We start from the raw sequence: 15,930 nt of genomic DNA, 5'->3' as shown, positions 1-15,930 counted from the left end.
TTTCAGTCACTTTTAGAAATGGTTTTGGGCTCCAAGGCATTTAGTGGATTTGGAAAATTTGCTTTGGTCATACATTTGGTATTTATACAGTATTTCTGCTCGATCTGTCTTCAAATAACCAGACAGATGCTTTCTCGAATCTCCCATATGGAAGAGTATTTTGCATTTCGTTATTAAGTTTGCAGCCTTGGGTTGCTGTCTGCCTTTGAACATGCTCCCTATTGGCCTCAACCTTCAGTTATGCTGCAGGAGGTGTTGACTTAATCAGCCTCTCTCCAATCTGTAAAAATCGTAATCCTTTTTTTATAAACCTGCTGCTGCCACACATTTGAACTGTTTTATGTACATCTCTAAGTTTTCTCTCCCCACGCTACCACTGAAATTATCCTGTCATCTTTTATTAAAAAAAAAGGAAAAGAAATTCTGTTTGGGGATTGGTTTCTTACTACTGTTACAGCTCCAAGAGACACTATCATACGGAACAGGTGGCTTTCTTTAGATAGACACAGTTATATTCACTACATCTTGATTTAAGGCTTGCAAGTGTTTCCTGTAGGTGAGGATTCTATTTCTGTGGAAGTGTAAATATGGCAATTACTGTCAGATTGTTGAAAGACTTCAACTTGCCTTCAACTGATAACGTTCTGTGGTGGCTAAGCTTTGCTATTGGAAGATGAGATTTCACTAGAATATTTAACATTGCTTTGAAGTTGTAATTGAATTGCAACTCATGTCAGACTTGCATTTAGAAAGCTTTTTTTCTGTAATTGTCTAGCCTGATTATTTAATCACTCCTTGGGGAATGGAGGTGACCTGAAATGCAAATAATCAACAGTTCTGCAGGCATTTATGCTTTAAGTGCTGTTTGGGATGTCGTCTTGAATTCATGTGCTCTTGCATAAAACCTTTGTACTGCGTCTGTTTCCCCAGACAGTGTAAAACTTTCTATCGTGGTAACAATTAAATAACCTTTGATTTGAGATATTGAGGCCTACTCATCTGCTTGCCTTTTGCATGCTTTGTCTGCCATGCATTGAGGATGCTCAGTTATTGCATTAACTGGGAAGACTGTGTTAGCTCTTCAAATGCTCTCAAATTACAAAGTGGTGAAATGCAATGGATATAAAGTCTACCTAATTGCATAATGTATTTCAAAAATTTATTTTGATAAGTATAGTTCAGTTGTTTTTTAAAAAAAAGTGGTTGTTCTTGGTATATCATTATAGATCAGAAAAAATTATTTACTTTTAGGTACATGAGATTTAGCTTAAATCTTTGCTGAAGAGTACTGGCAGAATAATTAGTCTGTGAATGATGAAAGACAACATTAACAAGGTGTAATAAGCACTCATGCAATCTATTTGGGCACTCTTGAATTTGTAATTGAAAATGTCTTTAAAATGAAAGGGTGTTTTTTTGCCTTTTTAGTATGAATTTGATAAATTGTGTGCTGCATTAATATATTGTTAAAATATTAAAATGCTGACTAAGCAAGATCTCTTGTGTAGAGCAAAATTTCACAACTGGAGAAAAAATACGCTTATTAGTTTTATTTTTCTGTTTCTAGTGAATGTGTGAGTAGTGTATTGTGTATCCCATTGGCAAGTCAGAAGAGGTAAGGATTGATATTCTTACGTATATGCATCATCAGTACCCTTACATTATACTACAGCTTAGAGCAGAATTTGTTTTTAACTTCTAGTATATCTTTGTGAAACAGGAGTTCCACAGGCCGTCCTGACTGGACCTGCATTGTTGTTGGCTTCACCTCTGGCTATGTTCGTTTTTACACCGAGGTATGTTTCTCAGCATGGCAGGCCCACAAGCAAACTATTGTAACAAACATTTGTTTCTATAAAACTTCTGTTTCTGCAGGTAGTGTTTTTTGCCTTCTGTAAGAAAAGGGACAGAAATGTTCATGCTTATTATTTTTTCTCTTCTAGAGTGGAGTACTGCTTCTTGCACAGCTTTTAAATGAAGATCCTGTCCTACAGCTTAAGTGCAGAACCTATGAAATTCCCAGGCATCCTGGTGTCACAGAACAGGTTTTGTCTGATTATTTCAAAAGCGAAGTGGCAGTGTTATGGGGTATGGAAGGGAGTCCTCTCTGTGAATCCTCTATGTCCTTTACCAGTTTTTGATGGGTGGACAATTCCTTAGAACAAGAAACTCTGGATTTCTTGTTCTAGAAGTGTTCATGCCTGTATAGTTTGAGGATTCAGAATTTCTTTTTATTTTTTGGAGTATTTAGTTAGCTCTGTAGATTTGTTCTATGTTTCTCTGTGATAACCTTGTGACGGAAGGCTTCATTCCTTTCCTGTTTATTCATTAATGTGCACAAAATACAATAATGTATGGATGAAAGGAGAAAATGCAACTTGACAGGTGCCAAGAGCTATATGTACTCATTCATAAGAACTTATCTTAATTATTTCACAGAGAAGATAGCTGAAAATGAAAACAATCTGTATAGGAGATACTGCTAGGAACCTGCATGTCGTTATGAGTAATTTCTGCAGAGAAGGCTCTTGTAGAGCTCAAGCTATTTAGTAGAAAAGCCAGCTTTCTTGGCTGAGTTGGCATGCTTTATGCAGAAAACTAATGAAGTTACAGAAATTTCCAAGTTTGCTTTATACAAATGCTCATGTAATTTAGCATGACATTTTGAGATCAGTTTTGAAATACAGAAGCATTAAGGAATTTGAGTCTTGAATTTATAGCACCAAATTAGCATTTATTGTGCCCAAGTGGTAATTCAGGCGCTGATCCAATTTCAGAATTTGGCTCATAAAACCTTGATGCTTGCATTCTAGAAAAACCTGTTCTTCTGTGGCCTTCACAAGCTGCTGTAACTTTTGTGTTTTCTCCCTAAGACATAAAATATAGTAAGCAAACGTAAAAGTCATTGAAAGAAGATAAAAATATAAAATTATGTGCCTAAATAACTTACTCATATATTGGTCGGTTTAATACTGAATTTCTGTAGTTTTGCCTTATTCTGTTGCCTGGGGCTTGTTAGATATTAACTCTCTGGATCTAATACTCATCTTCATGTAGTTAATGGTATAAAAGCTAGAAAAGAAGCTGTTACAACAGTAATAGTGATTTTTTTTGTTTTTTGGTTTTTTTTTTTTTTTGTGTCTCCTTGCTTTCATTTTCTTTCACAGAATGAAGAACTAAGTATCTTGTACCCAGCAGCAATTGTGACAATCGATGGTTTCAGCCTCTTTCAGTCCCTTCGTGCATGTCGCAATCAGGTAGCAAGAGGTACGTTTGAGAGGAAATGTTTATTTCTGACTCTGTTAATAGTACTTACATTACATGAAATTTACTTAAGTTTGTTAAATATCAAATCAAGGTGGAATTTGATCCTTGCTTGTCCATTAATATATAGGCATCTACTGTATACAAGGAAATGTCTTCCTCTACAGAAGATGTTCTCGGAGCACAAGTTGACCGAGTAGCATTGACTGTCTCGTACATTCTCACCACAATACTGTATACTGGTTTTGGCTGGGATAGAGTTAATTTTCTTCGTAGTAGCTGGTATGGTGATGTGTTTTGGATTTGTGATGAAAACAGTGTTGATAACACACAGATATTTTAGCTATTGCTGAACAGTGCTTACACAGCGTCAAGGCCTTTTTTGTTTCTCACACTGCCCCACCAGCAAGCAGGCTGGGGGTGCAGAAGAAATTGGGAGCAGACACAGCTGGGACAGCTGACCCCAACTGACCAAAGGGATATTCCATACCATATGATGTCATGCCCAGTGATAAAAGCTGGGGGAGAGAAGAAGAGGGGTGATGTTCAGAGTTATGGCATTTGTTTTCCCAAGTAACTGTTATGCATGACGAAGCCCTGCTTTCCTAGAAACAGCTAAACACCTGCCTGCTGATGGGAAGTAGTGAATGAATTCATTATTTTGCTTTGATTGCACACAGAGCTTTTGCTTTACCTGTTAAACTGTCTTTATCTCAGCCCACAAGTTTTCTCACTTTTACCTTTGTGATTCTCTTCCCCATCTCAATCGGAGGGAGTGAGCAAGTGGCTGTGTGGTGCTAAGGTGCCGGCGGGGGTTAACCCACAGCATGCTGCTAAGGTGCTTCTTAGCATGTCAGGATGCTGATTTCACTGTCTGTCAGTGAAATGCTTTTCTTCCCAGTAAGGACTTTGTGGGAAGGGATAATGCTGTGATGATGACATTGGTAATGGTCACTCTTCTTCGTGTTAATGCGTGAGGGCTTTTGACACCTTGTTTGATTGTGCAGCCTTTGATCCTGTTCCTTTAGTATAGTGCCTGTTTATACTTTAATTTAGAAACAGGGTCAATTTCCTGGGGGGAGAGGAGAAGCACCTAACAGTGTTGTGTGGTGGATTGCACAAGCATGGGGCTGTTGCAGTTTTGCAAGATAAAATGTTAAACAGGTGCTGCTGTTCTCCTGAATTTCCTGATGGTTATTCTCATTGAACTTCAGATTAGTCAGATTCTTGTTTCCTCTACAGCAGGCCACCTCAGCAGACAATCATGAGGCTGGGTGTAGGTGGGAAGCACAATAGATCTGCCAGCATGACAGCATTAGGAATTGTTGGGAGAGCAGCACCGTTAAACTAAGGCTTGAATCTCACATAGGAGGGATGAGTGGTAAAGAACTGAGAAATGCTACTGTGATGAGACAGCTCTTCTCTGAATCATATGGGGATGGCTCATGGGAACGGATTGCTCACTCTTTCTTCCAGTTCAGGATGAAGTGGCATGAAATGAAGCTAGGTGATAGTAAATTCAAAAGAAAAAGTAGATGGGTGTTTATGCAGTGTGAGGTTAAATTGTAGAATTCTTTGCCTGAGGTTGATGTGGATGCTAAAAGCTTGCTTGGGCTCAGACGGAAACTGACAAATAAGTGGAGAAGAAAGCTGTGGAGGTTTACTGAGTGCTTAGAGCTTACCTTGGGCTGAGAAGGTCTCTTTAGAAGCTGGTTTAGAGGAAGCATCAGATATGTGTCCTTGTTTTAATACTCTTCCCTAGACATCTGGTTTTAGCTGTGTTCAGATCCTGATCTGCTGTGCTAAATGGTTCCCTGGATCTATCTAATAATGCCTATTCTTATCCTCTTAATGAAAAGGCAGCATTTCCATGGAATGTAAGAGAAAGCAAAACTTGTAAATCAGAACTTTAAAAACTGATATTATGTGAATCATGCAACAAATAAGAGAGATAAACACTATAATGAGAAATATTCATCTATTTTCACAACCATAACACGCTCTACTCTTTCAATGAGAGATGATCACCATTTGCAGAGAAGTACTTACAGCTAGTGTAGTATCTGCAGCCAGACTGCTAGATCTTCTTTCATTCTTGATCATTTATGTTTGTTGTAATAGGTATTTTGAAGAGTTTCAATCATTGCTTTAATTTTACCACTGTTCTTACCTCACACTGTTACATATCTAGTGAATGTGCTGACTTTGCAAGTACTTTGGCAGGGGATTTACCACTTAAACATGCCCAGACCACAGAAATAAATTGTAGTAGCGTTTTAAAATTTTACAGAATATTAAACTATAAATGACTAGTAAAACAAAGCTCTCTGCAAGCACAAAATATAGTTGTAATGGAGTATCATGTGCAATTTTATTCAGTTTTAAAATGTTTTAATTTCATGAATTCATGTATTTCAAAAGGCCAGTTTCGCTCAAACGGTATTTAAATGTATGTTAATTTAAAACTAGGTTATTTTATGGCTTCAGATTGCATCAATTTTTTTTCTCCTCTGTTATGTTATTACTTTGTCTTTTACTCAGTAGGATTTTTTTTGTGTTTTATCAACTTTTGTCAGCTGCAGCATCTGGCAATGAGAATGTTCAGCCTCCACCATTAGCTTATAAGAAATGGGGTTTGCAAGATGTGGACACAATTCTTGACCATGCTAGTATTGGTAAGCATTTCTGTTTAATTTCAAATATTTGGCTTAAATGAAACTGAATGTTTTCGTGCTGTTAAATTTGGGGTGAGAGCACTTAGTGGTACTGGCTGGATAGAAATAAATAGTGGGAGAAGGCTGTCGTAGTGAATGACCTCATTAACCGTCATCAAAAATATATTTTACTTTCTCTTCTAGTCTGATTGAGCCTCCCCTCTCCATGTGAGGGGAGAAAGGATGTTTCAGCTGTAGCTGTCTTGTCCTCTCTTGTTTGGTAAGAAACAGCCAAGAGAGACTAGATCAGATGCCGCTATTCCCATTTCTGCCAGGTTAAAGAACTGTCTGGCAGGCAGGCTAAGACTGGTATGGGTCTTTCCTGAGTCTAGCACATAAAGAAACTAAAATTTGAGATTGTTCCTTTCCACAAAAGACAAACTGATTCTAGGCTCTCAAAGACTTTTACTCCTTAGGAATTTGCAGAAGCCCAGGTTCTTGTCAGACAGGCAGATCTGAGGGACAGTAAGCTTCATTTCTCTTCCACCCTTTTCACAAAAGCAGGTAAGAGGTCAGAAGGTGGCTAACGAGGCAGCTGAAGCGAGTTTGGTAGATGTGTTTTTCCTGCTGAACTCTGCTGAATTTTTTTTCTTCTAAACCAATCAACTATGCTTTATAATTAACCTAAGTACATTAGGTTATTTCTGTTGTGTTCTTTGGAGTTTCTGTGGTTAAAGCTGCTCCTCCTCCCTTCCCTCTGAATGTTGGCTGGTCAGTCAAGAAGGCAGGAATATATTTAGACTTTTAGAGCAATTGCATACCTTTGTTCTGAAAGTATAAGACATTCACTTTAATGTTTTTGTTAGGCATCATGACACTGTCTCCTTTTGATCAAATGAAGACTGCATCCAATATAGGTGGATATAATGCAGCTATAAAAAACAGCCCACCTGCTATGTCTCAGTATGTTACTGTTGGATCCAATCCTTTCACTGGTTTCTTTTTTGCCCTGGAGGTATGTACTACAAAGCTGATTTGCTGAAACTTTGAATAATTAATCTTTCTCCTTTCTGTATGGGTATTTTGGAAGTATTACTATGTTCATTTTGTGCTGACATTTTCCCCTCTTCTTGATCTTCTGAAACTGGAATGATTTGGAGTAGATGTGATAGTAATGTCTACCACAGGTTCCTGCTAATGAGAAATTTTAGTTTTTGTCTTAAAATGAATGTGATAGTCAAGTAGTTTTTTATTTTTTTCCGTTGTTAATTTATTGCCAATTAAGTAATGTAAAGTTTTTTTAAAAAATGAGGTTGAGATTATGTAAACATGCATCTTAGGGATTTTTGGAGGCCTTTGGCCTTTGATCACGTACACATATGGCCTGAATATACTGTGGTGATTTCATATAGTGGAACTACTATTTGTAGAAGAAAACTGCAACTTATGCTTAATGACACCTGTAGCACACTTACGTTGTCTTCTGTTGTATGGGAGGAGAAGGATGGCAAGATAGCTGTGTAGCTTGTACGTTCAGACCCTACATGTGTGCTGTCCTTATCTGGATTGAAAGTTGATTGAAAATGCTAGAATTGGAATTTTGATTTTGTACTTGCTTTTCCAATATGTTTATGAAAAAACTGCTTATGTTGATATTTGCAAGGATGCCAAAGCCATACACCAGCTAACTCTCCATGATAAATCATACACAGGGTTTTTTTAACTTCTGTTGCAGACAAACATACTGAGCTGCCAGTGACTTGCAGGAGGATTTTGAAATGGTAAAGAGATGTCAGAATGGCTTTTCTGGGGGCAATGAATTAAAATTTTGCAGAGTCTTAAAGCTATGCTTTCTGAGCTGAAAGTCCATAGGAGGCCTGAAAAACTATTCTGCAGTTGAGTTCAGTGTAAGAACTATTTCTTGGCTTTCTAAACACTTTGTTCCTTCATTTCAGGGTGGCTCACAGCTGACTATTTCTTGACTTTCTAAACACTTTATTCCTTTCTTTCAGGGTAGCTCACAGCCACTGTTGTCTCACGTTGCCTTAGCAGTTGCAAGTAAACTGACTTCAGCATTATTTAATGCTGCCAGGTAATGACATAAAAAATTACATTTAATTATTTTTGGCTACATAATAGTTTGAGGATTTTAGGACCGTTAGTATGATTCTCCTAATGTGTTTTTCTATTGCAAGTGGCTGGCTTGGTTGGAAGAGTAAACATGAAGAAGAACCTGCTCAAAAACAGAAACCAAAAGTTGAACCTGCAACCCCATTGGCAGTGAGGTAAGTTTTACATACTGTCTCAATTGCTTTAAATCTCTTATGTTTTTAATTGTTTGAATTATTTTGAGAGGTGCATCATTGATGAACATGTTTATTTTTCTGGACTTGAAGCAGTGATGATAGTTTGCAGGTCATTTGTTTTAAGCTTTGTTTCATTTTAATTTATCATTCTGGACAAATTACTCATCTCTCACTTCCAGTGTGTGGGTTCGTTGTTACTGTAAAAGAACAGTGTGCACTGTTTAATGACAGTATAAGTACACAAATATCATTCCTGAAGAGCTTCAAAGAAGCCACATGAAGTGCTTGCTGCTTAAGATAGTTTAAAGCCCCTCACAAAAATTAGGAGGTATCCTGTTTGATTGTGGAGAGAGGAGAATGGGAACAACGGATTGTTTTCAAGAAAGCTGATAAGAGACTAAATTAATTCCTGATTGTTTTTCCTGATACTTTTTTTTTTAAAAGTATTCTCAAGACCAGTAGGCAATAAGGGAGGACTTACAAAGTAACCCACTGCTCTGAGGTCCTTGCCTGACAATGCATGACAAGACAATCGCTTATCCTAGTTTCTGAACTTTGGTTTTCAGTAGGACTTTAACTGACCTACGAGATCTCCCAGTAGACAGCACAAAAACTTTTTTCATACTTTGCTCTTAATTTTACCCATACCTTTATGTTACCCTAAAAAAAGAAACCTTAGTTCTTGTAAGATACCTGTTTTTCTTCAGAAATAGTAACCAGAGTATCTAGTGGTTTTGCTTGATTTTTTTTTTTTTTTTTTTAAGGTTTGGACTTCCAGATTCTCGTCGCCATGGTGAAAGGATATGTCTTTCTCCATGTAACACTTTGGCAGCAGTAACAGATGATTTTGGAAGGGTTATTTTACTGGATGTTACAAGAGGACTTGCAGTTCGCATGTGGAAAGGTATGATAGTGTATATTAGTATAGCAAATAATATTCTTCAAAATACTATGGCTTCTTATGTTTAGACTTAGAATTCCAAGTGTTTTTCCATTATTAAGAAAGACTTTAGTACATTGTGTTATTACAAACCAAATATTAAAGGCAGATGTAATATAAAGTCCATAAGGGTATTGTTGTACCGACCCCTGAAATACTGATATGGCCTATAGTAAAAATTCGGTCGGGTTAGTTTGTATTGTATAGATTTTTTGTTTTCTTTTTTTTTTCCCCACAGATTGTATCCCAACAGAAAACTTTTGACTAATAATTTTTTTGGAAGAGCTTTAGCTCTATTCTCCAAGATTTTTTCTCTTGATAAGCTCTAGTATCTTCTTTAATTCTGCTGAGAAAATAAACAGAAGTTTGAAAAATCAGTAAGAAGATATACAACTTGTTAGATTCTCATTTCGTCATGGTGACTGTGTAAGAAGGGAGTGTTCAGTCTCTTCTAAACTGATGGCTTTTTAAAAAAAAAATGCAGATGTTAAGCTCTCAAATTGTAATTATACCTAATGTTACAACAACTTATTTTTTCTATAGAATTAAAATTTTGCAGCTTTTTGGGAGATGGAAGATAAGTTTTAAGAACAGGTAGAAAATCTCTAGCTTTCTCTCTCCCACACTACCAATTCAGAAGATTAGTGGTCATGAATATAGCAGCTACTTCAGCGACACACTAACAGTGTAATAGCTAAAGTAATCATGTTTCCCCTGTGCGTTCTCCTTCTCTCACATTCTGAAGCTTATTAGGTATAATATGATATTCTTAGACTTTTTTTTTTCTTCAGTACTGAGAGCTTCATATTATCTAGGAAGTACTGTTAGAGTCCTAAGCTTTATTTGATAGTCAGACACATATTTACAATTTGCCAGTGAGGCTTTTGAGATGTGAAATAACGTTGGGGGTTTTTTGTTTTTGTTTTTGAAAGCTGTCTACTGAATTAAATCTTTTGGATCTTTCTCATTAATTGAGTTGTGAATATTTTTCAACCTTCTTGGTATAATATATCTTTTTATAAATTTGTTTTATACATTAGTATTTCACTTGTGGTTTGGAGTCTTCATTTGTACTTGCTAAATCACTACATAGTTTAGTGATGTCATTAGAGCATCTCTGCCTTTTTTGTTTAGGAAGGTTTTATGAGGGAAAGTATTTGCGTTACCCAGAGAGAAAGAGAGGGTTACTAAAAATTGCATTTTAATCATGAAAACATGTGAATGAAAACATATGAATAAAAACTTACATACCCTGTTTAATAGGTTATGCGCATTTCTTCCTTAAATCTTCTTGTTGTTTTGAAACATGAGAAATCTGGACGCTTGCTACAGATCTTTCTTATCCGAGAAGCTTTTGCATTGGTGTAATGTCCAGAGTACAGACCTGATGAGTTTTGGGGTTTTTTGTGGCTTCTCCCAGAACAACTTGTTCCTCCCCAAAGCTTTGCAGGAGGCTGCATTTGGCTCTGAGGAGTCCTCTGGTGGGCTCTGCTCTGAGATGATGGATCACGGTTCTTGACAGGATTCTGGCTACTGGCCAGAGTTGCACAGTTTGGAACAAAGTTTAAGACAGCTTGCTGCTGGAATAGTCCTTGAGTGGGTGGTGATGTGTGCTAATCGTGTATTAATTTCTGTACACTAATGAACTTCTGTCTTCTCTGACAAAGGATACCGTGATGCAGAAGTTGGTTGGATACAGACTGTAGAGGACCTTCATGAGAGGGAAACTGAGAAGATGGATTTTTCTCCTTTTGGAAATGCACAAGGTCCAAGCAGAGTGGCTCAGTTCCTTGTGATTTATGCTCCGAGGAGAGGCATTCTGGAAGTATGGAGCACGCAGCAAGGGCCTCGGGTTGGAGCCTTCAATGTGGGGAAATATTGTAGGTAAGAAACAGTTAGTAGGTAGGCATATTGGCTGTGCTCCTGCAACAAAGCGATACGTGGATATGCCAGTGGTAAAAGTGGAAAGTGCTGGCAGGCGCTTTTTGTATTGCCCACAATTTTTCTACTGAATGCAGCTTCTTGTTGTTTTATAGAAGGGGATTTTGTCATGTTTCATCACTCTACAGCCTTTCCTGATAAACATGTTTAGCAGTTGTTAAACCTTAGCTTTATAAAATTTGTCGTCTTTTTATTCAGTGTGTGGAAAGGGAAGGTTGCTAATTTTGTTCTTCATTGTAAAGGCTGTGGTTTTTGTTGGTTTCAGATTGTTGTATCCTGGTTATAAAATAATGGGTCTAAACAATGTGACCAGTCAGGGATGGCAGCCCCAGACTTACCAGATATGCCTTGTTGATCCAGTCTCTGGAAGTGTAAAAACTGTCCATGTACCTTTCCATTTAGCACTGAGGTAAGAACTTTCTGTCCTCTGTGTAACCAAATGAATTTCATTGTTGTTTTTGGAAACAATGTTTTATTTAGAGAGAGCAATTCTGGTGTTCCTTCTCAAGCTGAATAGTACTCTGGTAATAATCTCATTGGTTTGTATGCATTAACTTGATTCTTATTAATGTGATGTTACTTAAAGTAGCATAAATAATTAAAAATATATATATATATGTATTTTCTGAATCATTCACTTTAGTTCTCTTCATTCATACAACTAAAATTATTTCCCTTCAGTGATAAAAAGAGTGAGCGAGCAAAGGATATGCATCTAGTGAAGAAGTTAAATGCTTTACTCAAAGCTAAAACCTCAGATCCAGGTAGGTTCTCTTGTGTAATTTCTTAAGATTGTATGTTATCAGATGGTTCTTGTGTTATCTGTCCGGTAAGTGTACAAACACAGATATGATGTGTTTGCAGTGCATTCTGACAGCTGTATGTGCTATGAATTATGATCTTTAAGTAGCTTGTATTCTTTTATAAGCTACCAGATTAAATTTCTCTTGTACAAGGATCCAGTATAAGCCTGTCTGCCATGTAAATCTTAACTAAACTCTACTTTGAGTGCTTGCATAAAACATGGTCTATTTGCAACCCATTATGCTATGTAGTGGAGTTCAGCATTTGACTCTAGGTATCCTTCTTTCTGTGAGTAATATACATTTTTTACAGAAAGATTTGGAGTAAGAGATGCCACTGAGCTGTTACGATGTTTGATTTTCCCCAAGCTTATTTTGGCAACTTTTGTAATAGCGTCTTCACCTCTATAGCATGAACCCATGTGCATCTTAACTGTGGTGTGCGTTGACTTGCTTTTCAGAATGGATTTGAGAAATGTGAATTGAAGTCGTGATTGTCTTTGTTTGCAGATTTGATTGAAGCTGAAGCAAAGGAATTAATACTTGATATCAAATACCCTGCTACAAAGAAACAGGTGAATATTTAGAAGCCAGTATACTTTAATATTAGGAAAAAAATTGCATTTTCAGAGTGCTAAATCTTTTTAAATCTTTCAAAATATGTTATTTATTCCTAGAGTTAATTGAAGCAAATAATTGAGCTCTTTTGGTGATTGTGTTTTTTTTTTTTGTTTGTTTGTTTGGGGTTTTTTTGGGTGTGTGGTTTGGTTTTTTGTTTGTTTGGGTTTTTTGTTTGTTTGTTTTTTACAACATAATGACGGGAATTAATTTTGACTTGTGACTTCCACAAGGCATCTTCCATGATAAAGGTCAAAATAATAAAAAGAGAGCAGACCTTTCTGTAGGATCAAATTATGCCACAGGTATATGTGAAGACAAAATACAGACGAAAAATCATTGTCAAAGTTGTGCTTTGTTGGCTTACCTTATATGTTTTTACACTAAAATTAAGTAAATATTTAATTCTGTTGAACCTCTGCTTAACAGGCTCTGGAAAGTATATTGACAAGTGAACGTGTGCCACTTTCATCTCTCACAAACATCACTCAGACATTAATGGATAATTTAAAAAAACAGGGTAGGTGGATATTTATTTTGCAAATATAGAGAGGCATTTGCACTTTGTCTGCAGTGCTGTAAGACTATTGTAGAACTATTCTGTTCCACAGGGAGACCAGACTTGGTCTGCTTAGTTTTGCTGCTAGGTATCACAGGATGTTGTTTCTACATACTTTATTTTTTCAATGCAGACTGCAAATATGCTTTGCTATGCTTGCTATGTGCCTAGTAACTTGTGATTATATTCAAGAAGGAAAAAAAAAGCCAACAACTGGGCTGGGTACTTGCATCCAGTAAAAGCTTCCTTAGAAAGAAGCTTTCACAGACTTTTGCCTGTAGAAGTTTTTGTTTGTTTTCTCTCTCCAAAGAAGGCAGTAAGGATGTGGTACTTTGGATCTGTGAATTTTAATGTACTGGAAGCACAAAATCCTTATCACTGAGGATCTGAGCTCTGGCCAGATGCCTAGTATCTTTTCTTGGTAAACTTCGCTGAAATTATTTTTCATATGTGTTGCTAGAGATTTCAGAGCCAATGTCAGGAATTGTCATTAGTCATTAAAAATCTTGTTGCTGAAAGTCTGCAAGATTGTTTCTTTGAAATGATACACTTAGATCTTTCTAAATTGGGAGAACCTTCTTTGTGCTTGAGGTGACCCAATTTTGGAGAGCCAGCTGGGTATTGAGGAATAGAGTGGAGAAGCATGTGCCTGCCACTTCCTTTGCATGTGTTGGGACTTCTCAGCAATAGAAGTCTGTCTTTTTTTCTTTTTGTTGTCTCTGGATTCCTTTCCGCTTGTTAGAAAATGAGGCTTTAGCAATAGGAGTCAAGAAATCCTTACCACTGTTGTGTGGAAGTCCTGAATAAACCATTTGTCAATTAGAAAGGCCGTGTCCCTTGTCGTACCTCAGTGAGAACATGACAACACATTTTCAAAGTTACAGAGCCTTGAGAGGAAATCTTTCTTTCACTTGTATCCGTGGTTTTTGGTGTTTTACTATTTTCTTGAAGCAGATAGAGGAGATTGAGAGCTTCACACATGCAGTTCTCTACCTAATTTTGGTCTGGCATTCTAAATCACTAGTGTTACCCATTTCTGTTAGAACTCCTAAAAAACTGAAGAAAAATGGGAACGTGCCCTTTTACATTGAAGAGAGATTGACAGAACTATATACTTACTAAGGTCTGTTTGTTTAAGTGTGTATTTTTCATCGTTAATCTCTTAATGTCATACATAACATTATTTCCTCATAGTCACAATAAAGAACAAACTTGGCTGATGTTCCAGCCTTCTAATTTCAGAAGAGTATTGGCATATCCTTCCACTTGTGCTTAGTAGGTAAAAGATAACGTGAAGTAGATGCTGGGCTTTGTGAATGCTGTGGTTGTGAAGAAAAGGACAAGTGACTGTGTGGCAAGCTCTGTGCGTTTCTCTTTTGTTTGTAGGATTTTTAATAGCAATGTGTCAAAAGTGTTTAAGGGTTCTTTGGGAGAAAATCGTGTTTAGAAGCTGTTTCAGGTGAAGATGATATATGCAGAGGTATCTTTTCTATAGAAAGGTCCTTTTAGGATCTCTGTAAAATGCTTTATTTTAAAACAAATAAGTTGGAATAGAGGTTTTTTTTCAGCATTGTGTTGGTTGTTAGCTTCCTGTATGCTGATTGCTTTAATTGTTACTGAAATTTGAGTGTCAGTAGATACATGACATTTCTGAGACTAAGATTGTAGAAATAAAAAAGGCAGTGTCTTGCAGAGATGAAATTGAATTCGTATCAGTAGATATCAAGCTCTCTTCTGGTGCAAGGAATATGCTTTAAATATTGGCATAATGAATAAAATTTTATCGTTTGGTATTTAATTCTTGTTAAAAGAAAATATGTTTGAGACAGTGTATTTCAATTTTTGACAGTGTGGTTTGGCTTTAAATCAGGAAAAATAGATTTGTCTTTGTTCAGTTCCACATTGTCAGCCTCCTTCAGTTTAAAAATGAGCCTGATGTCTTTCTCTAATACTTCTTGTAAAAATAATTCTTGTTTTATACTGCCATGAATTAAATATAATCATTGCAAGCAGCAGTGCATCAGAAAATTACACTGAGAGACTTAAGTCCTCCAGTTCTAATAAAGGAGGAGTTTAATGCAGCTGTGAAGTATGTTTCACTGTTTCACTATTCCAGGCTATATATTCAAGTTCAAATGCAGTTTTTTTTCTCCTCAGAGCTTGAGTGTGTGGATGAAGGACTACTGCAGTTTTGCGCAAACAAGTTGAAGCTGTTACATCTTTATGAACTAGTGAGCAAACTAAATTCCCAAAGCATACAGAAAGACACTTCACCCTCAGATAATGTGAGTAAATTAAAAATTCAGTTGTCTAATAGAATCGAGTGATGATTTAAGCATAAAAATTTGTTTTCAAGGCCTCGGAAAAAATAAGTAGGTAAGCAAGTTACCGGTTTTTGTGGCCTGGAACTTTTAATGAAGTGATTTTTTTATAATGCCTTCCCCTACACCATACAAATGCCTAGTAATTCATCTACCTAATATTCTTTAGCAGCCACATAAAGTTGAGACAGAAGTGAAAATAGAACCAGGATCTCCTGATTTCAGTCCTTTATCCAAAGTACATAGCATAGTCTTAACTTTGTTTAGTTTTGGAGGGGTATTTTGGGACCAATAGAAATTATAATTTCTAATATTTGCTTGTGTAGCATCATAATTTGGCTTGCTTTTGGTATCATTTATAAAAATGCTTATACGTTTATAAAAGCCATACGGAGTGGTGTTACATGGGCTTGTTTGCTTGATGGGTGATTGTTATACTATGAACAGGATCTAAATACGGGAAATGTATTTGCTGAAGTCCTTAAAAATTAAGCTAGACAAGGTCTTCATTTGAGCTATATGAA

The 15,930-nt window shown here is 36.6% G+C and overlaps 1 protein-coding gene across 12 annotated transcripts in view; it reads left to right on the top strand.

Annotated features, from left to right (window-relative positions):
• RAB3GAP2 (RAB3 GTPase activating non-catalytic protein subunit 2) overlaps positions 1-15,930 on the top strand; it is a 49,664-nt gene that overhangs the window by 17,006 nt on the left and 16,728 nt on the right. For 6 of the 12 annotated variants that reach the window (XM_075147111.1, XM_075147110.1, XM_075147107.1 and 3 more), the window contains 15 exons: positions 1,568-1,615; positions 1,721-1,796; positions 1,944-2,045; positions 3,168-3,267; positions 5,841-5,939; positions 6,785-6,933; positions 7,931-8,010; positions 8,114-8,203; positions 8,989-9,128; positions 10,832-11,048; positions 11,371-11,514; positions 11,787-11,869; positions 12,419-12,483; positions 12,956-13,046; positions 15,243-15,370. In XM_075147111.1, coding sequence (XP_075003212.1) covers positions 1,568-1,615; positions 1,721-1,796; positions 1,944-2,045; positions 3,168-3,267; positions 5,841-5,939; positions 6,785-6,933; positions 7,931-8,010; positions 8,114-8,203; positions 8,989-9,128; positions 10,832-11,048; positions 11,371-11,514; positions 11,787-11,869; positions 12,419-12,483; positions 12,956-13,046; positions 15,243-15,370 — 1,612 coding nt within the window. Of the gene's footprint in view, positions 1-1,567; positions 1,616-1,720; positions 1,797-1,943; positions 2,089-3,167; positions 3,268-5,808; positions 5,940-6,784; positions 6,934-7,930; positions 8,011-8,113; positions 8,204-8,988; positions 9,129-10,831; positions 11,049-11,370; positions 11,515-11,786; positions 11,870-12,418; positions 12,484-12,955; positions 13,047-15,242; positions 15,371-15,930 lie in introns of those variants that run through there. The other 6 variants (XM_075147113.1, XM_075147114.1, XM_075147109.1 and 3 more) reach the window with 5 other exon arrangements.

The sequence above is a fragment of the Calonectris borealis genome, chromosome 3 (assembly GCF_964195595.1).
Source record: "Calonectris borealis chromosome 3, bCalBor7.hap1.2, whole genome shotgun sequence".
In the NCBI taxonomy this organism is placed as follows: domain Eukaryota; kingdom Metazoa; phylum Chordata; class Aves; order Procellariiformes; family Procellariidae; genus Calonectris; species Calonectris borealis.
This window is presented reverse-complemented; position numbering and strand designations above follow the sequence as displayed.